The 22,483-nt window shown below is 37.5% G+C and overlaps 2 protein-coding genes across 3 annotated transcripts in view; both read left to right on the top strand.

Annotated features, from left to right (window-relative positions):
* bmt2 (base methyltransferase of 25S rRNA 2 homolog) overlaps nt 1-18,462 on the top strand; it is a 62,090-nt gene extending 43,628 nt beyond the window's left edge. The window contains exons 4-5 of the mRNA XM_028811204.2: nt 7,289-7,403; nt 17,012-18,462. Coding sequence (XP_028667037.2) covers nt 7,289-7,403; nt 17,012-17,641 — 745 coding nt within the window. The 3' untranslated portion in view covers nt 17,642-18,462. The remainder of the gene's footprint in view (nt 1-7,288; nt 7,404-17,011) is intronic.
* The window catches only part of gpr85 (G protein-coupled receptor 85), a 246,354-nt gene that overhangs the window by 154,431 nt on the left and 69,440 nt on the right, over nt 1-22,483 (top strand). The window contains exon 3 of one of the 2 annotated variants that reach the window (XR_007935235.1): nt 21,451-21,461. The exons of the other annotated variant lie outside the window; for it this stretch is intronic. The gene's annotated coding sequence lies outside the window, so the exon portion shown is untranslated. Of the gene's footprint in view, nt 1-21,450; nt 21,462-22,483 lie in introns of those variants that run through there. 2 annotated transcript variants of the gene reach the window in all.

The raw sequence follows: 22,483 nt of genomic DNA, 5'->3' as shown, positions 1-22,483 counted from the left end.
TTTATACTTGATATCACTTTCGTGATGAAATGCATTCATAGTGAAATCCTGGATTCCAGCAGAATAAAAGGTTTTGTCTTGTCCTCGCAACCACTTGTGCACCCAAAATAGGTTGTTCTACTGGAAGGTTTCAATGTTCATCAGAAAATAAAATTCAAGCCTTGCATTACATCTTGGTATTCATGAATCCCAATACTGGTTTACTTACATGATAGTTGGGTAACTACTTGATAGGTATTTTAAAGCAGCTGTTACAAGTGTAGTATAGTAGTTAAGGCTTTGGACTTCAAACCCTGAGATTTTGGGGTAAAATCCTGCTACTGACACCATATGACCATGAGCATGTCACTTCACTTGTCTGCTTTGTGGAAGGAGATTTCCAAGGAAGACAAGAATAGTTCAATCAATCAGTCTTTATTCAGGCACCAGTGAGTACATAGGATTCATGCGTTGCAAGGCAGAAGAGCAAAGTTCCCCTTTTTCGATTGGCTTTTAGTATCTTCCCTCCCTCCCCCTTCCGCTTACTTATCAATAAACATAATATCGTTTATCTAAGCATTTCATCTTACATTGCGCAAATCAGCTGTTTGTTTTGTGTACGTTGCAGATGGGGCCCTAAAGAAGGAAGAGTCCTCTTTCCTGTGTCTAACTGACGCGTTCCTGAAAAGGAAGTCTTTCTTGGTCAGCTTACTGCACCCTGTCTTATGACAGACGCCTGTATGAATAACCTGCCGTTATGGCAAAACAGCTTTGTCAGTTTTTAACCCTTAGTAACTTGAAAGCAGTTATTTTTTTTTCTTTCATAGCTCCAATTGGAAAAACAAAAGAAATATAATCAATTGTGTCTCCTACAGTGCATCCGGAAAGTATTCACAGCACATCACTTTTTCCACATTTTGTTATGTTACAGCCTTATTCCAAAATGGATTAAATTCATTTTTTTCCTCAGAATTCTACACACAACACCCCATAATGACAATGTGAAAAAGTTTACTTGACATTTTTGCAAATTTATTAAAAATAAAAAAACTGAGAAATCACATGTACATAAGTATTCACAGCCTTTGCTCAATACTTTGTCGATGCACCTTTGGCAGCAATTACAGCCTCAAGTCTTTTTGAATATGATGCCACAAGCTTGGCACACCAATGCTTGGCCAGTTTCGCCCATTCCTCTTTGCAGCACCTCTCAAGCTCCATCAGGTTGGACATAAAGCGTCGGTGCACAGCCATTTTAAGAACTCTCCAGAGATGTTCAATTGGAATCAAGTCTGGGCTGTGGCTGGGCCACTCAAGGACATTCACAGAGTTGTCCTGAAGCCACTCCTTTGATATCTTGGCTGTGTGCTTAGGGTCTTTGTCCTGCTGAAAGATGAACCGTCGTCCCAGTCTGAGGTCAAGAGTGCTCTGGAGCAGGTTTTCATCCAGGATGTCTCTGTACATTGCTGCAGTCATCTTTCCCTTTATCCTGACTAGTCTCCCAGTCCCTGCTGCTGAAAAACATCCCCACAGCATGATGCTGCCACCACCATGCTTCACTGTAGGGATGGTATTGGCCTGGTGATGAGCGGTGCCAGGTTTCCTCCAAATGTGACGCCTGGCATTCACACCAAAGAGTTCAATCTTTGTCTCATCAGACCAGAGAATTTTCTTTCTCATGGTCTGAGAGTCCTTCAGGTGCCTTTTGGCAAACTCCAGGCGGGCTGTCATGTGCCTTTTACTAAGGAGTGGCTTCCGTCTGGCCACTCTACCATACAGGCCTGATTGGTGGATTGCTGCAGAGATGGTTGTCCTTCTGGAAGGTTCTCCTCTCTCCACAGAGGACCTCTGGAGCTCTGACAGAGTGACCATCGGGTTCTTGGTCACCTCCCTGACTAAGGCCCTTCTCCCCCGATCGCTCAGTTTAGATGGCTGGCTAGCTCTAGGAATAGTCCTGGTGGTTTCGAACTTCTTCCACTTAGGGATGATGGAGGCCACTGTGCTCATTGGGACCTTCAAAGCAGCAGAAATTTTTCTGTAACCTTCCCCAGATTTGTGCCTCGAGACAATTCCTTTGACTTCATGCTTGGTTTGTGCTCTGACATGAACTGTCAACTGTGGGACCTTATATAGACAGGTGTGTGCCTTTCCAAATCATGTCCAATCAACTGAATTTACCACAGGTGGACTCCAATTAAGCTGCAGAAACATCTCAAGGATGATCAGGGGAAACAGGATGCACCTGAGCTCAATTTTGAGCTTCATGGCAAAGGCTGTGAATACTTATGTACATGTGCTTTCTCAGTTTTTTTAATTTTAATAAATTTGCAAAAACCTCAAGTAAACTTTTTTCACGTTGTCATTATGGGGTGTTGTGTGTAGAATTCTGAGGAAAAAAATGAATTTAATCCATTTGGAATAAGGCTGTAACATAACAAAATGTGGAAAAAGTGATGCACTGTGAATACTTTCCGGATGCACTGTATATTGGAAGTCGCCTTTGATAAGGATATCAGTCTAATAAATAAACGTAAATGTTAGCATTTATACCGTATGTTTCTTTTACAGAAATGGGGAGATTATTGTTAACTTTAAAAATAGCGGTACTTTTAAGAAAAAGCAATTGAATGGGACTTATGTTTTTGATGAGGTTTCAAATAGGTATTGAGTATTGTGAAGTAACATGTTGTCTCTACCACTTTGATGGTTATGGTTTAGGAATTCTGGGCCTCCTGCACCATTCTCAAACATGTATTGTTTATATCGATTGATGATCGTAAGTTGCATCTGTGCAAGTGTTAATGTAGGTGCAAATTGACTTTTTGTAGACTGTCCTTCTGTCCAGGACTAATCCCTGCTGGAATAGGCTCCACCTGAAACCCCTTCCCCTACCCATAATTGGATTAAGATGGTTTGAGTCAGAAATGTGTTTTGCTGTGTCAGCTCGATGATTCATACAATGCAATGAAATTTTGTTCCCCTTCAGTCATAGTATAGTATAAACATATTAAAGTTTTAAATATATGCAAAATGTATGAGGCCAGACAATTGAAGTAAAACATAGATTTCAAGGACATAATTGTAGTTAAAAACACCCAGTTAACTGTGAACAAACAGTAGATGGTGGAATTCAAAATAAAATTAAGTATTATGGATCTTTCCCAGAAAAAGGAGCAATAAATCTGTCAAACATGGTCTTAATTTGAGGGTGGCCAAATATGGAGGAATATTTTGGATAAAATTAAATAAATAAAAGCGGAAAAAAAAATACTGTGAAATGTGAACATAAATAAATCTCAGCATAAATAAATGTGTCATGAAATATCTTGTTTCTTACTTAATTCTGTCTGTAATATTAATCCAAATGCATTATTTAACTCTGTCCAGAGTATTCCTCCATAACAAAATAGTTCAGTTGCCATATAGCCTTGGAGAACGAAAAGCTATTTTAAAGCTTTTTAAGATTATGGAACCTTCTGCCAGACAGCATAGAAACAAAATTAGTATGCAAGGGGTAGGATGAGTCTCCGATCATTTCATTGCTCCCTCGAACACAGGTGCTATTGTAAATGCCCATCAGGGAAGGCAAAGTCATTTTCTTTGTTGGTTTTTATGACCCACTGGAGAGATTTGCAGTTTTGGGCTTTTCAGGATCCACACCAGACAATGATACAGGTTGTAAGGACATGATTGACAGGCCTTTTTAAAAGGAGGACTTTAAAAGAAGACTGCAGACAGCAGATTCACCTGTTTCAAGTGCTACAGGAACAAGTGTGCTGCTGGGCCTACTTGATCAGGAATGAAACTGGAGGGATCATCAGGGAAGTGCACACACAAACTTGTTATACTACCGACTTTGCTGAGAACAGAACCAGTCATGTCGAGAAGGTTATAAAAACCCCAGGTGCTTCTGAAGTCCAAAATCATTTCTTTGTTTTGTTGACATTAGGCAGCAGATTGTGAGCCATGTCTTTCACCTGCTGTTTTGTAGCTTGACTCCTCTCCACTACTGATGAGGCCAATCATAATGATGCTGCTTGTAAACTTTATAATGTGGTTTGATGTTGTCTTGGTGGAGAAGATGGATATCACCAGTTTGAAGAGCAGGGGACTGAGGCAACCCTTTTGGGGAATTAATGAATGCAAACTGATATTTTCTACCCTGACAGACTATGATCTCTCTTTCAAAAATTCTAGGGTCCAGTAGCACAGTGAGGTTTTTAATCCCACCTGGGGACAACTCTTACAGTCCTTTTTCTGGAATTAATGTATTAAATGCTGGGCTGAAATTGAAAAACAGCATCAATTCACAAAAGGATTCATTAACATTACACTACAAGCCATATTTTAACTGCAACTGGATTTTAAGATGTTTTTAAAAGTCTAACTATAGCATTCATCCTTACCCTGCAGATAGAACTGATAATGCACAACAATCTTTCTATATATTACGCTACCGTGGCTATTCGTTTGTCTGTCCAGGATTTTAAATTACTTGTAACTCGCAAACCGTTTCACCTATTGACCTGAAATGTGGTACACGTCTACTACGTGATGTCTACTACCCGCTTTCGGAGTAATGATTTTTATTATTATTTTTATTTTATTTTATTGTAGAATCAACTCTCGGCAGCACGCAGCAAGGCGGCCATGTGTCGCATGCGTATGCGCATCATTCTCATTCCCTAGCACCTTCGCGGTCACTTCCACTACCTCTTCATATCTTAAGTGTTCAATCTGCTTCAGGAATTATTTAAGTGCCAGCTTAAGTGAAATATTAAGAAAAAGTACTAAGTGATTGCAACACAAAAACTAACTTAGTTTTAACGCGAAAAGATGACGATGAAAGAAGAGAAGCAGCGGGCCGCTGGGGTGGAGAAAAGAAAAGCTGCTCAGGAAATAGCGGGCCGCATCAACCTCTAAGCAAACGAATGCTAAACGTACAGAGAAAGAGGATGAAAACTAGACATGCTCAAGTCAAGTTAATTCACTGCATGTTATCGTGCAGTATGCCGTTACTGGTACATATATAATACACTACAGTGGCTGTGCATTTGTCTGTCCAGGATTTTGAATCACCTGTAGCTCACAAACCGTTTGACCTATTGACCTGAAATTTGGTACACATATACTATGTGATATCTACTATCCGCTTTCGGGGTGATGATTGACCTCCAAGGTTATTCCTCTTTTTTATTTTTATTTAATTTTATTGTAGAATCAAATCTCGGCAGCGGCCAGTAGGGTGGCTGTGCAGCGCATGCGTACGGGCGTCATTCTCATCTCTACCACATTCGCCGTCGCTTCCCTTACCTCTTCATACCTTAAATCATTCTTGACGCAGATTGAAGACTTAAGTGCCAGCTTAAATGAATAATTAAAGAAAACGGACTAAGTAATTAGATAGATAGATACTTTATTAATCCCAAGGGAAAATTCACATACTCCATCAGCAGCATACTGATAAAAAACAATATTAAATTAAAGAGTGATAAAAATGCAGATTAAAACGTACAATAACTTTGTATAATGCAGCATCTTATTGCAGATGTTGAAGGGCGCCAGCCTTCTAAGTAAGTATAGTCGGCTCTGTCCTCTCTTGCACAGAGCATCAGTATTGGCAGTCCAGTCCAATTTATCCTCCAGCTGCACTCCCAGGTATTTATAGGTCTGCACACAGTCACATCTGATGATCATGGGGTCCAGGAGGGGCCTGGGTCTCCTAAAATCCACCACCAGCTCCTTGGTTTGCAACACAGACACTGACTTAATCAGTTTTAACACGAAAAGATGCCAACGGAAAAAGAGAAGTGGGCCACTAGGGTGGAGAAAAGAAGAGCTGCTCAGGAAGCCGCAAGGGCATAAACCTCTGAGCAAACGAATGCTAAACATACAGAGAGAGTATAAAAACTGTGAATGCTCAAGTCATGTGTATTCACTGCACTGTTACTGGTCTGGCATAAGAGTGGAAATTGATTAAGATATCATTTGAGTGTAAGAGAACTAATTGTATAAATATACTTTATACAGGGGAACCTCAGTTTGCGAGCGCAATTCATTCCAGAAACATGCTTGTAATCCAAAGCACTCGTATATCAAAGAGAATATCCACATAAGAAATAGTGGAAGCTCAGATAATTAATTTCACAGCCCACAAATATTTAAATAAAAATTATTAATACAAAATATAAAGTAGAAATACATAAAACAAATTAACCTGCACTTTACCTTTGAAAAGAATCATGGCTGGTGTGTGGGAGAGGAGAGGAGGAGGAGGGTTGTTATGTATGACAACTTTCACTCTAACTAACGGAATCCCTGCTATCTGTTGGCTCACTGGAATCTGTTTCTTTTTTTGTGACTTTAACAAGGAACCTATCCAGTGACAGTTGCTTTTGCCTGAAGAGTCACTACACTTGGACACAAAATAATAAAAATGCTTTACGCGCTGTAAGGTTTCTAAACTCTCTTGAGTTTCCAAAATGGGACAACATGTGGAAGAGCGTCCTGAAGCAACCACAGGCTCCCAGCGCTGTAGCAGTTTGCCGTAAAAGCGAATCAGAAAAGATTGTAGTCATGCTATAAGCGCCTGCCGTCGATGGGTGATGCATGGAACATTATAAATGCAAGAGCACAGTATTACTTGGCCACTAACCAGGTCACGACCCTGTCTGACTGCTGTCTGTGTATAGGAGAGTGGCAGATCCCGCTACAATAAATAACCCTGCTGTTCATGTTCAACACTGAATAAAGCTGGTTTTGCTAAAGTACTTAGACTCTGCCTCATGTTTTGGTGTGCAAGACAGGGACTCGCACATTACAGCACACATACGTGGTCACAATGCTATAGGAAACAGTATATGCTCATATGAATGTTGACTATATGAGTGAGGCACGCCTACTGAGACCGAGCATGGGAGGCAATTACCTACAATCCCCATGTGATGCTTGGCGGACAAAGCGTATACATACTACTCGTATTGCAAGACCTCGGTCTTTTGTCAAGTTAAAATTTATTAAAAATTTTTGCTCATCTTGCAAAACACTCGCAGACCAAGTTACTTGCAATCCAAGGTTTTACTGTACTTCTTTAAAAATATATTGTTTTAATTTTGCTTTATAAATGTGTGCATTTTTACAGATTTTTACACATGGGCTATATTTTTTTGAAACACATATAGTAATGTACCAGGATAATACATTAATTCTTAACTGTAATGTGGCACAACCTAATTTGTATATGTTTTCCTGGTTCTTATGTCATACAATACATCTGATTTGCTTTTTTTTTTTTTTGTACTTTTTCCAGGTCAGTTCATCTGTCAGGAAAACTCAGGTTGTTGGATGTTGGCAGCTGCTTTAACCCATTTTTAAAGTTTGATGAATTCCTAACTGTAGGTATTGACATTGTGCCTGCAGTAGAGGTATGTCATTTTTGAACTATTGTAATGATGTGGGAATTTGAATATTTAAGTCTACCTCAGTATTATTTTTTTTTTTTTATGTTTTTATTGCATTGAATGTAATTTGAATGAATAGGGCTGTACAGGACTAGATTATATCCTGGTAAAACTGAGAACAAGGCAGGATACGGCTCTGGATAGGCCATCACATCATCATAGGGCTCACTCACACTTACATTCTAAACCACACAGGGCCAATTTGGAATCAGTACCTAACCTAACATGCACATGTTTGAGATTCAGGAGGAAAACCTTTATAGACACAGGAGGAATGTGCTAACTCCACAAGGACAATGACTAGGTGTGGGATTTAAACCCAAGGTCCTGGAAGCAAAATTGCTAACTTTTGTGCCATTTTGCTGCCAATATGACAATGTGTTGTCTGAAAGTATGAAACCTTTTATTGGAACAACACTTAAACGTTTGCATCTCATTCAACACACATCGAAACTGCGTTGCAACAAAATGCTCAAATAGTGTTTAAACAGTGTAAGTTTTATCTGAAAGAGAAATTAATGTGCATTAAAACAACTATTTGGAGGTTGTAAGCATATCACACCATTTTGTATTTCTGTTTTTTTTTTTTTTTTTTTTTTTTTTTTTTTTTTTTTTGCATTCTTCAGAAAGATTAACCATTTCTTTCTTATAATAGAAACATTGTTTTAAAAAAAAAAATTTGTTAACAAGGATCCTTTTTGAGTTCAACTGCAAGTGTTTATTATGTAAGAGAAGTTTAACCTTTTGTGCCAATATTCACTGCTAATCTTTGCACTGGTTTGTTAACACTAGAATTACCAGAGCCTACGAAAAAACTCGTAAATCCGTCCCACCTTAAATCGCGTCTTAAATCCGTTTGCACCTCTCCGCCAGAGTCCTTTGTCATCTAAATGTGCTGATAAACAAAAGCTACTAGCAGCCAGCTATTCCATCCCCCCACCGACTTAGAATGAACTTCTCCTAGCTCATGGCTTGCCTTGATTTGATTACAGTATCTGGGATTGAAGTGGAGTTTTAGAGTGGAAATAATTCTAGCGTTATTTGGAATACACGCATTTCATGTGTGTTCCATTTCTATAGTAGTCTGTGCAAACACATTTTTAAAACAGAAACGTTTTTCATATTCTAATAGTAAATGACAAAATGTAGGCATAAACTATATAACGTATGAAGCCTGAAGTCCATATATCAAAGAAACACTTTCACAAAAGGTACAAATAAGAGAACACGTGCGCTTTCGTTCAAAAATATAAAAAAAAAATAAAGCTGCGTTAGCATGCCACATTGACATTCTTACTGCAACCGCCGCAGTGGCGTAATGGTATCAGCCCCTGACTGGGAATCAGAGGGTGGCGAGTTCGATCCCGCATGGCTCCACTTTGAGAAATGAACTGCTCTTATTCTTACAATTTTAGAATAACAACAGTACTAGGGTGTTGTACCGTGTTAACCATTATGAATGTAGAGAAAAGCCAAGCAAAATGACACCTTTTATTGGCTAACTAGAAAGATTACAATATGCAAGCTTTCGAGGCACACATCTTGCCTGAAGAAGGGGCCTGAGTTGCCTCGAAAGCTTGCATATTGTAATCTTTCTAGTTAGCCAATAAAAGGTGTCATTTTGCTTGGCTTTTCTCTAGAATAACAACATAAATTTGATTTCAGTCTGTAACCGCCGGTGTAACTTATGATACTGGTAAAGGTTAGCTTTTTTTTTTTTTTTTTTTAAATTCACTTTTCATTCTCGCAGTCGCATTCAGAATCAATCCATACAACCCCATCTGACACAGCTGGTTTCACATAAATAAAAGTGCACTTTTATTCAAGACTATAACCGAAGAATAAAGAAAGCAAGTTACAGTTGGTGGTTGATACGACAGCTTGCGTCGTGCAATGTTAAGAACTGCTGATTTCCGATCCGTGCTATATAAAATCATCACATTCAAATATTAACAGTTCCCACACACCCAAGGTCCGCCATTCCTACATTTACGACATGTGTACTTGTTGCAGTGTACACACCTCTCTGTGCTATGGTTCCTATTACAGTGAATGAGCACCTGACACTGTACTTTCTTCCCTGGGGGAAGCTGAGGTCTTAGAACGGAAGTTTGTTGATGCTGTATCATCTTTTCTTTTTCCATCGCCTTTTCCTGTAAGAAGCGACGACGAAGTTCCTCTGCAAGGTGAGCCATGAACACTCTTCTTTTCTCAGTGGACCCCGTGCATGCCTTATACAGTACGTGTGCGTTCATCGCTGCTAGGTCAAGGATGTTGTAGAACACAGCAACCGGCCACCTGCGTGTTCCTGTTCGCACTGAACAAGCACGCGCCTTCTGGTCCATGATGTCAACGCCACGCTGGGGAAAAAAGAAAGACAAATATATGTGACATTTTGAAGAAATCATTTTATCACCAGAATAGCACCAGAATACTTCGTCACACTAATATTTTTTTCATTAGCATACCTTCATGTGGTTGTAGTCTGTGACCGTGTTTGTTTTTTTTTTTTTTTTTTATCTTGCCCAATCTCCACATCATGGTGCATTGTGCTGAGAATGCAGACAGACTTCATCTTTTTGGGCACATACACTGTCAGCATGGCACTGGGAGATCTAAACACCAGCGTGGAGAATTGTTCGTGTACTGAACTGACTTTAGCTACAGGTGGAAGTTCCCGTCGCACTTTATTCATGGTGCCAAGCAGAGTTGTATTGTGGTGCAGCAGTCTATTAGCCAGCGAAAGTGACGTGAAGAAGTTGTCTGTTGTTACGTTTCTGCCTTTGTCCAGAAATGGCTCCATAAGCTTTATGACCACAGACTCGGAAAGTCTTTCTCCCGTGGGACGACTGGGATCTTTTCCTAAATAAGGAGTGGCATTGCACATGTACTTTGTCTCCAAATCTGCTGCAATCCAAAAAGGCAGAACCGTAACAACAGACAACTTCTTCACGTCACTTTCGCTGGCTAATAGACTGCTGCACTGCAATACAACTCTGCTTGGCACCATGAATAAAGTGCGACGGGAACTTCCACCTGCAGCTAAAGTCAGTTCAGTACACGAACAATTCTCCACGCTGGTGTTTAGATCTCCCAGTGCCATGCTGACAGTGTATGTGCCCAAAAACATGAAGTCTGTCTGCATTCTCAGCACAATGCACCATGATGTGGAGATTGGGCAGGATAAAAAAAAAAAAAAAACAAACACGGTCACAGACTTCAACCACATGAAGGTATGCTAATGAAAAAAATATTAGTGTGACGAAGTATTCTGGTGCTATTCTGGTGATAAAATGATTTCTTCAAAATGTCACATATATTTGTCTTTCTTTTTTCCCCAGCGTGGCGTTGACATCATGGACCAGAAGGCGCGTGCTTGTTCAGTGCGAACAGGAACACGCAGGTGGCCGGTTGCTGTGTTCTACAACATCCTTGACCTAGCAGCGATGAACGCACACGTACTGTATAAGGCATGCACAGGGTCCACTGAGAAAAGAAGAGTGTTCATGGCTCACCTTGCAGAGGAACTTCGTCGTCGCTTCTTACAGGAAAAGGCGATGGAAAAAGAAAAGATGATACAGCATCAACAAACTTCCGTTCTAAGACCTCAGCTTCCCCCAGGGAAGAAAGTATAGTGTCAGGTGCTCATTCACTGTAATAGAAACCATAGCACAGAGAGGTGTGTACACTGCAACAAGTACACATGTCGTAAATGTAGGAATGGCGGACCTTGGGTGTGTGGGAACTGTTAATATTTGAATGTGATGATTTTATATAGCACGGATCGGAAATCAGCAGTTCTTAACATTGCACGACGCAAGCTGTCGTATCAACCACCAACTGTAACTTGCTTTCTTTATTCTTCGGTTATAGTCTTGAATAAAAGTGCACTTTTATTTATGTGAAACCAGCTGTGTCAGATGGGGTTGTATGGATTGATTCTGAATGCGACTGCGAGAATGAAAAGTGAATTTAAAAAAAAAAAAAAAAAGCTAACCTTTACCAGTATCATAAGTTACACCGGCTGTTACAGACTGAAATCAAATTTATGTTGTTATTCTAAAATTGTAAGAATAAGAGCAGTTCATTTCTCGAAGTGGAGCCATGCGGGATCGAACTCGCCACCCTCTGATTCCCAGTCGGGGCTGATACCATTACGCCACCGCGGCGGTTGTAGTAAGAATGTCAATGTGGCATGCTAACGCAGCTTTTTTTTTATATATTTTTGAACGAAAGCGCACGTGTTCTCTTATTTGTACCTTTTGTGAAAGTGTTTCTTTGATATATGGACTTCAGGCTTCATACGTTATATAGTTTATGCCTACATTTTGTCATTTACTATTAGAATATGAAAAACGTTTCTGTTTTAAAAATGTGTTTGCACAGACTACTATAGAAATGGAACACACATGAAATGCGTGTATTCCAAATAACGCTAGAATTATTTCCACTCTAAAACTCCACTTCAATCCCAGATACTGTAATCAAATCAAGGCAAGCCATGAGCTAGGAGAAGTTCATTCTAAGTCGGTGGGGGGATGGAATAGCTGGCTGCTAGTAGCTTTTGTTTATCAGCACATTTAGATGACAAAGGACTCTGGCGGAGAGGTGCAAACGGATTTAAGACGCGATTTAAGGTGGGACGGATTTACGAGTTTTTTCGTAGGCTCTGGTAATTCTAGTGTTAATGTACTGATAGCTGATGCAATTTAATTTCAATATATGCTGTTTAAAGTGTGTCTAATATATTTTTTCTCTTTACATTTAATGTTTACATAATGAGGAGTTTGAAACTTGAAAGTACACCATATGGTAAATACTTAGAAGTGGTGATGCACTCCTCACTGCCCCACCCAGATAGTGTGCAGAAGTGATTAAAAAGGCTAATAAGAGGGTAGAGCTTCTTGCAGGCCAGGTTATGTACAAGTCAAGGAAAGTAAGTAGTGTTAAACAATACAACCCACTGGTTCTAAAGGAATATTTTGTGCAGCTTTTTGTCTCCGTTTTGAAAAATAGATTTAACCACGCTAGAAAAAAATCTAGAGAAGAGAGATTTCTATTATGAAAGGAATAAGTCAGTGAATGTCTACTTTTACATTGAAATGAACATTCAAGTAGAACTTCAGGGTATATGGAAGATGGTAAAAATTAAGTTTTGAATGGACTTTACTTTTTCCTTTACACATTGAAACATGGATGCATGGAATAAGATTCAGTCTCTGTGATGATATATTGCAGTAGTTGGGAGAATTGATAAGGCATGTTGTTTACCAAACTGCCTAAAACCCAAAATTCTCTTGGTAACACTTGATTAATTTTTTGGTTTGTAATCTCTGAAAATCTGAGTATTTGTCAGTGAAGTTTTGCATTTAAGTTATATTAAAAAAATAAAGTGAAACACAGTACAACACAGTAGACTTTTATTTTTTTTCGAATAAATGGATTCTTATTCTGGTTCCACTGTATTGTGGACTTGCATCTCTAATCTGTGTACATTTTTTTCATGTTTACTTCTTTAACATTTCCCTTCAGAGTTGTTTTTTTTTTCCCATCTAATATATAATCTTGCTTTGTAAAACAACATGTGATGATGTGCTTTATATAATGTGTTCAGTATAAAATTAAAAAAAGTCTTGCTAATTTCTGGACTGAAATTGCACACCTTTGCAGAGTGTCACTTGTCATTAAATGCTAAGAAGGACAGTGAAGTGTGTTCAGTTTGTCTGCAGGGCTTACTGCATGTAATAAATAAATGCAAGCTGTGCGGAGAGCTGCACTCCAGCCAAAACAACTTTTGTACCCAAAGGTGCCTTAGCGTATGACTCACCTCATGGTTACCTGAGGAAACACATTTTTTTTTTTTTTCTGTTTATTAATTTGTATTGTAATCATTCCATACAAATAGATCAATTTATAACCAAACAAAATTGAAGACAAATCAAACCCCACCCCTGAGAAGGAGAGCTAAGCCATAGGAGAATTGCTTAGGGCTTTTTAATAAAGCAACAATAAGTAAAAGAAAGGGAGAAATAAATATATAGGTAAATAAGAGATGGAGAAGGGAATTAAATGCGGTAATAGTTATTTCTCTTATTCTAAAATAATATTGATTAGATCCTGCCAGGTTTTGAAAAAATTTTGTACAGATCCTCTAACTGAGAATTTGATTTTTTCCAATTTCAAATAATATAAAACATAGGTTTCCCACTGACTTTTCAGAGGAGAGTTAGGATTCTTCCAATTTAACAGAATAAGACTGCGTGCCAAAAGTGTTGTGAATGCAATCACCGTTTGCTTGTCCTTCTCCACTTCAAGTCCGTCTGGAAGAACACCGAACACAGCTGTTAATGGGTTAGGAGGAATTGTGATACCAAGGCTGTCTGAGAGGCACTTAAAAATTTTGGTCCAAAATGATGTTTGTTTGGTGCAGGCCCAGAACATGTGACCCAGTGAGGCAGGAGCTTGGTTGCAGCGTTCGCAGGTTGGATCTGAGGAAACACATTTGAAATTAAATGTTGTGCCTTACTTTGCTGCTGTTTTGGGGGGGTGGGGGTAAACTGCTTCACAATCCACACAGGTTCCACAGTAGGTGGAAAGCACCTATAAACTGGCCTCAGTGTTTTCATAAATGTACCCTGTACTCTGGCCTCCCGTCCAAGATAGGTCATTGGCTCTGACACAGACAACCCCCTGCATCTAGGAATCAATCCAAGGCATAGAATGGAGAAAAGCTATTAACTTTGAATCAGTAAGGTAGTGTTCTGAAATCTGGACAATCATAGCAGTCACTTTCTGTCTTTCAGTTTGGACAAATACATAATAAATGTTTAATTACCGTAATAGAATTCATGTGCATATCTGGGTGTTATGCTATCCATGAATTATATTCCTTAACCTACTCATTTAAACAAAATGCTTCTTTTTAATATGTAGATTTCCTGGATAAATAAACAACACATTTTCTAATAATCATTGGCAAAATGAAGCTGTTAAGACTATTTAAATCCCAAACAGAAAGTACTACTATACTTTATACCTTTATTTAGTCCAGTCATCCATTTACATTCCAAAACTTTAGTACAGTGTTGGCAGGTTACTGGAGTCTGCATGTACATCCCTGCGCACAAGGCAGCAAACAACATTGGACATGGTATCCGCCTATACCGGATACCCATATGCACAAACTCAATAACAAGTAGCTAAATATGGACACCTTTGGGATGTGAACAAAATTCATACAAACACGGGAAAGAACTTTTATTGACAGTGCCTTAACCTGAAATTGAATCCAAGGTCCATAAGATAGCAGTGTTAATCACTGTACCCCAGATATTTAATACAGATATTTTAATTATTTGCTATGGAAAAAGCAGCTATGTTTTTGCATTACATTTGAATTATGAAAGTTTGTTTTTCCTTTATTAGCTACTTAGTTGATTTAAGGGGCCAAAGTGTGCCAATGAGTTGCCTTGATTGTAGCTATGATAAGGAACTTTTAGAAAACAGATATGTGATGTTGATCCCTAGCAGACCCGAGTGCTAGGTTGGAAAAGAAAGATTGCTTCGCTGACTCAATCTTACAAATTTCTATCTTCAATCAACTGCCTCACATAATATAATTCTAAAAAAAATACAGAAAAACTCAAACTAACAAACACACAGGAGTACACATAAATAACATTTAGAATTCAGTTTATTCTGAAAGATCAATGCAGATTTCTTTTACCCTGGCAACACATGGTGGCTGAAATATGATTGAGTAAAAGCTCTAACATGAACATACACTACTAGAAGCAGTGCAACCATCAGAAAAGCTATAAAATGAAGAGAATAGACTATTGGGAATTATTTAATAGATATTAATGGAAAAATATATTAATAAAAAATAGTGCCCTGTGTTGGCTGGGATTGGCTCCAGCAGACCCCCGTGACCCTGTATTTGGATTCAGCAGGTTGGAAAATGGATGGATGGATAATAAAATATAAGTCTGTGACTTTGACTTTTAAGCCAGCAGAGAAGGCCTTTCTTGCCCTGACAGCCCACCACTAGTATATGTCTATACACACATACATATTGTTTATTTTTGTTTGCATGACACATGCACAGCTGTTTTTTGTTTTATCAGGGTATTAATGTAAGAATGGGAAACCTGACAAAGTACACAGACAAAATACCTGTAATGGAACATTGATATCACAACAGCTGCCCATCACTTTCCACATAATTAACTTGTTGCTCTGAAGAATTGTGAAGAAACCACATGCCTTAGCTATGTTCTTCAAATAATTAAATTCATTCTCTGCACCCTTCTTTCAGTTTAGAATTGTTGGCACCTGAAGCCTATCTCTCAAGTGTGTTGTACTAAAGGCAGACAAACGCAGTTAATTCTATAGACGGGTATGCTCATGCCATGCCATGCTCATGCTCAGGCATGCCTTGCCAATTTAGAGACCCCAGTTACTTTAAAATTCACATTTTAGGGATGTGACAAGAAACTAGAGTTCCCAGAAAATGCATTTAAACTCAACAAAGGCAGAGACTAAACTCAGACCTAATTCACACAAGGATAATTTTGAAACTACATTTTTTTAAAAATTTGTTTTGGTCTTCTGTCCACACTGTAATGGTGTTTTAGGCCACTGCAAACATACTGTTTCGAATACACTGTGTGAAGTTTGTAAATGTCAAAGCGCTGGGTCTCACATGGCACTCTTGGTGGGTAAAACTGAGCTTTTTGGTAATGCTCATGTGTAATGTCATGTGATCAGGCATTGACTTCAGTTTGTCCTGAAAATTCCTTTTAGTGATCTCATCTTTACTCTCAGGATTGGCCTTTCCTAACTTCTTTGAATTAGCTGATGGGAACTATACCTTGAAACACTCAAATACTTCACAGTATTTATATTAGCGGGAGTCACAGCCTATATTTTCCCAGGTTTAAGCAACCTTATACTTGCTTGTAACCTTTAAAAGCAGTTGTATTTCACCATCCGTCCAGACAGTCTGTTTCGTTTTTATCTTTATCATTTGAGTATATTCATATACCTAGGGTTTGCGTCATAATCAATAGACAAGATTTATGCGTGTGGTGTGTTTCAGCGTGGATGACAAACCTTTAGAAAATTAGCTGGTAACTGTAATGTGGACGAATGATTTTTCAGATTTACCTGTGTCATTTTGTACTAAGTCTCAGGGTTCAAATCCAAGCTTCTCGAGATGAGACAGTGATATTAACCACTGTGTAGAATTTTTTTAAATTATAAAACTTTTAGCAATAAAAATATCACTTGGCAATGTATATTTATAATATTAGCATGTAGCTCAAAGTCTAAATAATATTGTGTAATATAGTATAATTTTAAGAAAAACAGTAATTATTAATACAGTGCCATTCACCTCAAATTTAATTCCAACATCAAATTTAATTTTAACAGCTCTATATGTGTATAGTATTTGTCTATTTGTTGTACTTGTGTATGGTTTTGGTGATAATTCCATATTGTTAAAGATATTGTAATGAATTGCTGTTATCTTACATATTTTTTTTTTCTTTTGCATTTTTTCTCACTAGAGTGTCTATAAATGTGATTTCCTGAATTTGCAGCTACAACGACCACTCCAGCTTGCACAAGATGCCATCGAAGCCTTTCTCAGACAGCTAAAAAATCCAATTGATTCCCTTCCTGGAGAGTTGTTTAATGTGGTGGTATTTTCCCTTCTACTTTCCTATTTCCCTTCCCCCTATCAGAGATGGATCTGCTGTAAAAAAGCACATGAATTGCTTGCATTAAATGGACTGCTACTCATAATTACTCCCGATTCATCCCACCAAAACCGTCATGCAATGATGATGAAAAGCTGGAAGATTGCAGTGGAGTCATTGGGTTTTAAAAGGTACAAGTACACAAAATTTTCCCACATGCATCACATGGCCTTTCGAAAAGTGTCTTTGAAAACAACCAGTGATCTTGTGAGCAGGAATTATCCAGAGATGTTGTATATACCACAGGATTTTAGCAGTGCAGAAGATGAGGAATACTCTGATATTGCAGTCCCACCAAGGTCTGATCTTGAAGATGATCAGATAGCTTTCAGTTTCATGGAGCTCCCTGATAATCCTTATGACTCTGATTCTGGAGAAAGCCAAACTGGATCTGTACCTTTCTGTGAACTGGAAGATCATATTTTACTTCAGACTTGAGTAACTCTAAATGAGTAGAAAATGCCTTTGTGTTTGAGCTGCTGCATTGCCAAAATATTTCTGCTGTATTTTCTTGTTCTGTGTGTTTAAACAAACAAAAAAGCACTTTGCACATAAAAAGTTTACTAAGGTTAGGTTGTTTTTTAATGTTTCTGTTATTGTACAATTATAAGCATATGTGTGTTTGTAGACGAGTCTGAGTAAACAATTGAAGAGTTTCACACAAGAAATGCCCCAGACTACAGTGCATGTTTAATTCAGTTCCATAAACCATTAAAGTTTGGAAGATGCAGAATAAACTGGTTAAACACAGTGATTAAGTACTGTAACATGGGGACAAAAGTGTAGAACTCTTGAAAAACAGAAAAATATTTTAGTAGTTAGTGAACTTTGCATCTAAATGAAGCTTCATGAAGAAGCTTTTTTGCTGCCTAGTCTTAGGCCATAATTACTTCTCTCCATAATTGAGAGATTTGTCACAAAAGTTATCTGGTGACATTTTTTGAAGAACAATATAGTCTGTTCTTGAGCAGATTTGTACTGTATTGTCACTTTATAATGGGCAATGCCACATAAGCCACCAGTGTTTTTTGGCTGGGGATAGGAGACATTTTCATCTTAAGGTCTACTAGGTTTTTTTCTTCATTTAATTCTTAAAATGTCTTGTTGAGGTACAATTGCATAAAATTATAATTCTATGTAATTAATGTCACAGTAAGGCTGTTAATTGCTTAAACTGTTCCTAAAACTGTTCCTAATTTGCCTGTCATTTTTATTATCACTTTATGCATTATATATATATATATATATATATATATATATATATATATATATATATATATATATATATATATATATATATATATAATATATAATATAACTGGCTATTGAACTGCTTCTTGATTGAAATACAGTTGTAGGGTAATGTACAAAATGTACTTCGAAGTAAAGTTAACTTGAAGTTAGAATGAAGCAAATATGTTTTTTTTGTTGTATTTAGTTTGAAGAATTTACTCCAGTCATCAGCCCAAAGATATTTGGTTGCAAAAGGCATTTCCAGTGTTGCTTCTGTAAAGAGCTGTGCAGATATTTTACTGTTTGAAACAATTTACCTCATAATGAGGTTTTGCACTAATACCCTCAGATCTGAAGTACAAGTTATTTTTAACATTCAATTTTGTTCTGGTACACCTTCAAATAACATAACAGAAGAAACAGGATTCATGAAAATGTTCATTCATTTAGAATTAAAATCTAGTTTTTGGTAACACTAGAAAAGCAGCTTTTAACAATGTTGCACTTGTAAACAGTTTTCATATATGGTTATGAAAGATTAATCTTTTGTCCAGTATTTGTTCCTAGCAGGTTTTTTTGATAAATTGTTTTGAGAGTGCCATTCAATATAACCTGTAATAAAATACGGTACAAATTAAAATATTTTTTGCTGTCTTGATTTCATAAATTTATTTAATTGCCATTAACCTCAGTATATGTATATGTGTACTACTGAATTTTAATATTCTTTTTCTAAGGGAATAATCTTTTTTCCTCATTTTATAGAAAGCACTGTCAAGATGCATTTCGGAGTAGACTATCTTATATAGTTCAAAATTAATCAATGTAAGTCAGTAGGACAGTAAAGCATTAATTGTCATAATATATCTTCCTATTTGTTTCATTTTCACATATTTAGGAGCAAGATTTCAAGACAGAATGAATTATTAGTTTGATCATTTCAAATGCTATGTTTTAACTAGAAATAGAAATGTATTTTGAAATTAACACAATAGTTAACAGCAAAACATACTACTTTTTTCAGTTCCAGTATTGTAAATAAAATAAAAAATCCTTCTTTATATAGTTTTTGATACAGTTAGAATTTTATTAGAAGAGTTATTTTTAATATCTGAACATTTTATAAAGGATTAATTATTCAGTTGTGTGTGGAACCCACAACAGTTCAAACACCAATTTTATACTATTGCAACTCTGCTCAGAACTAATAAAGAACATGCACTGTCTTACCAGAGAGAAGCTCTGCAAAGTAAAATACTTTTAAATATATTTAGTTGTTCCTTTTCTCGTGTCATTGTAGCAATCCATGTATTCAGAGCAGGAGACCTATATTTATTTAAAGTAAATGCACTTGGTGATTGTGATCAATGAAGCTGAAATGAATGGGAAGAGGGACACATTATCTGCAGAGGTCATACTTAAATTTCCTGATGGCTTCCTTCCTTGTAATCAGCTAATGAGGGACTGAGATTAAAATAAGGGCACAGTATGAAATATCTTTGATTAAAGATCTCCTGAGAAGGAATATTGTGGGTTGCAGATCATCAATTAAGACTGTGTACAAGGATTCCCTTTCTTTTATTGTTTATTGAAATTAATATGTTGGTATAATTAGCCACTGACCAAAAAAGAAATAGATTTAAAGACATTTTGTTCTCTTAAGTGAAAGTAGTTGGTTGCGGAGGATGGTTTAGCTTATTATCTTTTATTATTTAGGGATAGACTGTAAACATGCTATGCATCATATTGTATATTATAAGTTTAGAAAAACTTTACTATTCATTATTACTTTGTCACTAAAAACATGCCAACTTAATGAAGTAGTTGAAAAATGTAGTTCCCGAAATGGTGCACAAATTTTGAATACAGGTTAATTCCGGTCATTAAATTGTTGCACCTCGTATATCTAGAAATTGTTTACCATGAAAAACAAAAGTAAAACTTATATTGTCAGAGCCTTCCAAATATACTAAATCTCCTACATACCATATTTAGTTGTGTTTTGAGTTTCAAACCAAGTGGCTGTCTCTCTACCTATAGATCAAGCCAAATGTGATACATTAATAGAAGCACCTAATTACAGGGACATCAAGTTAGTGTAACTACTAAAAGAGCATACATCAGTTGCTGAAAATGAATCAGCAAACACTAAATATGTGTCATCTTTATGTTTTTGAATGTAATGTTTTTAGTAAAACATAAAAAATGTGACAAATACAGTGAGAGCACATGCAGTACATACATGAATGGTTACAAGAATGAGTGGAATGCAGTCTCCAGGTACAAAAGACATTAGTGATCCTAAGTTTAGTCCAATTCAATAGCTAACATTCTAGATTAGTACACAGATATAATTAATAGCAAAATCTGATCACTTAATAATAATGATAATAATAATACATTTTATGTATATAGCTCCTTTCCCATGCTCAAGGCACTTCACAGAGTTTAAGAAAGAATGGCAGGGTATACAGTACATAGCATTGTACTAAACCAGATAAATAAATAAAGAAGAGTAAGATAGTAAATTCGGAGAAAAAGCCTAACAGACAACATAATTGATGGTCTAGCACACACATAGGTTACATGAGCATCTTGACATAGAGGTAAACTGAAAGAAGGGTAATAAATTCAAGTAGAGCTAAAAGCCTTCCTGAACAGATGAGTTTTGAGTTGTTTTTTAAAAGAATTCATGGAGTCAGCTGATCTGATTAATTATGGTAGGTCATTCCAGAGTCTGGGCGCTATACAGCTGAAGGCCCTGTCACCCATGGAGTGTAGATTAGTGTGGGGTACAACAAGATTGCCAGAATCAGAGGACCTTAGTGGGTAGACAGGCACATAGTGATGGAGAAGGTCACTGATGTAGTTTGGCATAGGGTCGTTTAAGGCTTTGTAGGTTATTAGTAGGATTTTATATGCAATTCTGTAGGACACAGAGCCAGTGAAGGCGGAGCAGGATGGGTGTTATGTTCTCGCTGCTGTTGGTCCATGTAAGGACTCTTGCAGCCGAGTTTTGAATAAGCTGGAGCTGTGATAGGATTAGAAGGGGGCACCTGCCAGTAGGGAATTCCAATAATCATTGTGGGATGTGATAAAAGCATGGACAAGTTTCTCAGCATTAGAAAAGGAGAGGAAGGAGCGAACACGTGATAAGTTATGGAGGTGAAACTAAGAATGTTTCTTAATGTGATTTATGTGGGCAGAATAAAAAGGGAAGAATCAAAAATGACACCAAGATTCTTTGCAGTGGAGGCAGGTCTGATGAGGTCACCGCCAAGATTGACTGAGAAGGAGCTCATTTTATTAAGATGCACTTTAGTCCCAATTTGCAGGAGTTCAATTTTGTTGCAATTTAATTTTAAAGAGTTCTGCTCCATCCAGGTTTTAATTTCACTGAGGCAAGTTGTGAGCTGAGAAAGCTCTGATGAAGTTCCACTTTTAACATTGAAATAAAGTTGAGTATCATCTGCATAAAAATGATAACAAAGTCCAAAGCTACGAATAATATGGCCAAGGGGAAGCATATAAGTGCAGAAAAGCAGAGGACCGGTGACAGAGCCTTGAGGAACTCCTTGTGTGACTGGCACTGAGCTGGATCTGCTCTTGCCTATCAGTCAGATAGGACTTGAACCACTGGTGGGCATTCCCAGAGATACCCAGCATGTTCTGGACAGTAGAATGTCATGTCTGACAGTGTCAAATGCTGCACTGAGGTCTAACATAATTAATATGCTGGTTTGTCCAGAGTCTGCTGCCATAAGCAAATCATTGGTTACCCATAGCAGAGCAGTTTCACAGCTGTGCTGTGCCCTGAAACCAGACTGAAAGGGTTTCATCAGATTATTCGATGTTAAGTAGTTGGTGAGTTGGGAGGCTACAACACGCTCAAGAATGTTTGACAGAAAAGATAAGTGGGAAATAGGCCGGAAATTGTTAAGATTATCAGCATCAAGACCAGACTTTAACATTGGGGTTGCAGAAGCGATTTTAAAAGTGATCGGCACAAAGCCAGTGTTAAGGGATGAGTTTATTATTATTGTAACA

The sequence above is a fragment of the Erpetoichthys calabaricus genome, chromosome 1 (assembly GCF_900747795.2).
Source record: "Erpetoichthys calabaricus chromosome 1, fErpCal1.3, whole genome shotgun sequence".
NCBI lineage: Eukaryota > Metazoa > Chordata > Cladistia > Polypteriformes > Polypteridae > Erpetoichthys > Erpetoichthys calabaricus.
The sequence above is the reverse complement of the archived record's forward strand: the minus strand, read 5'-3'. Positions and strand labels throughout refer to the sequence as shown.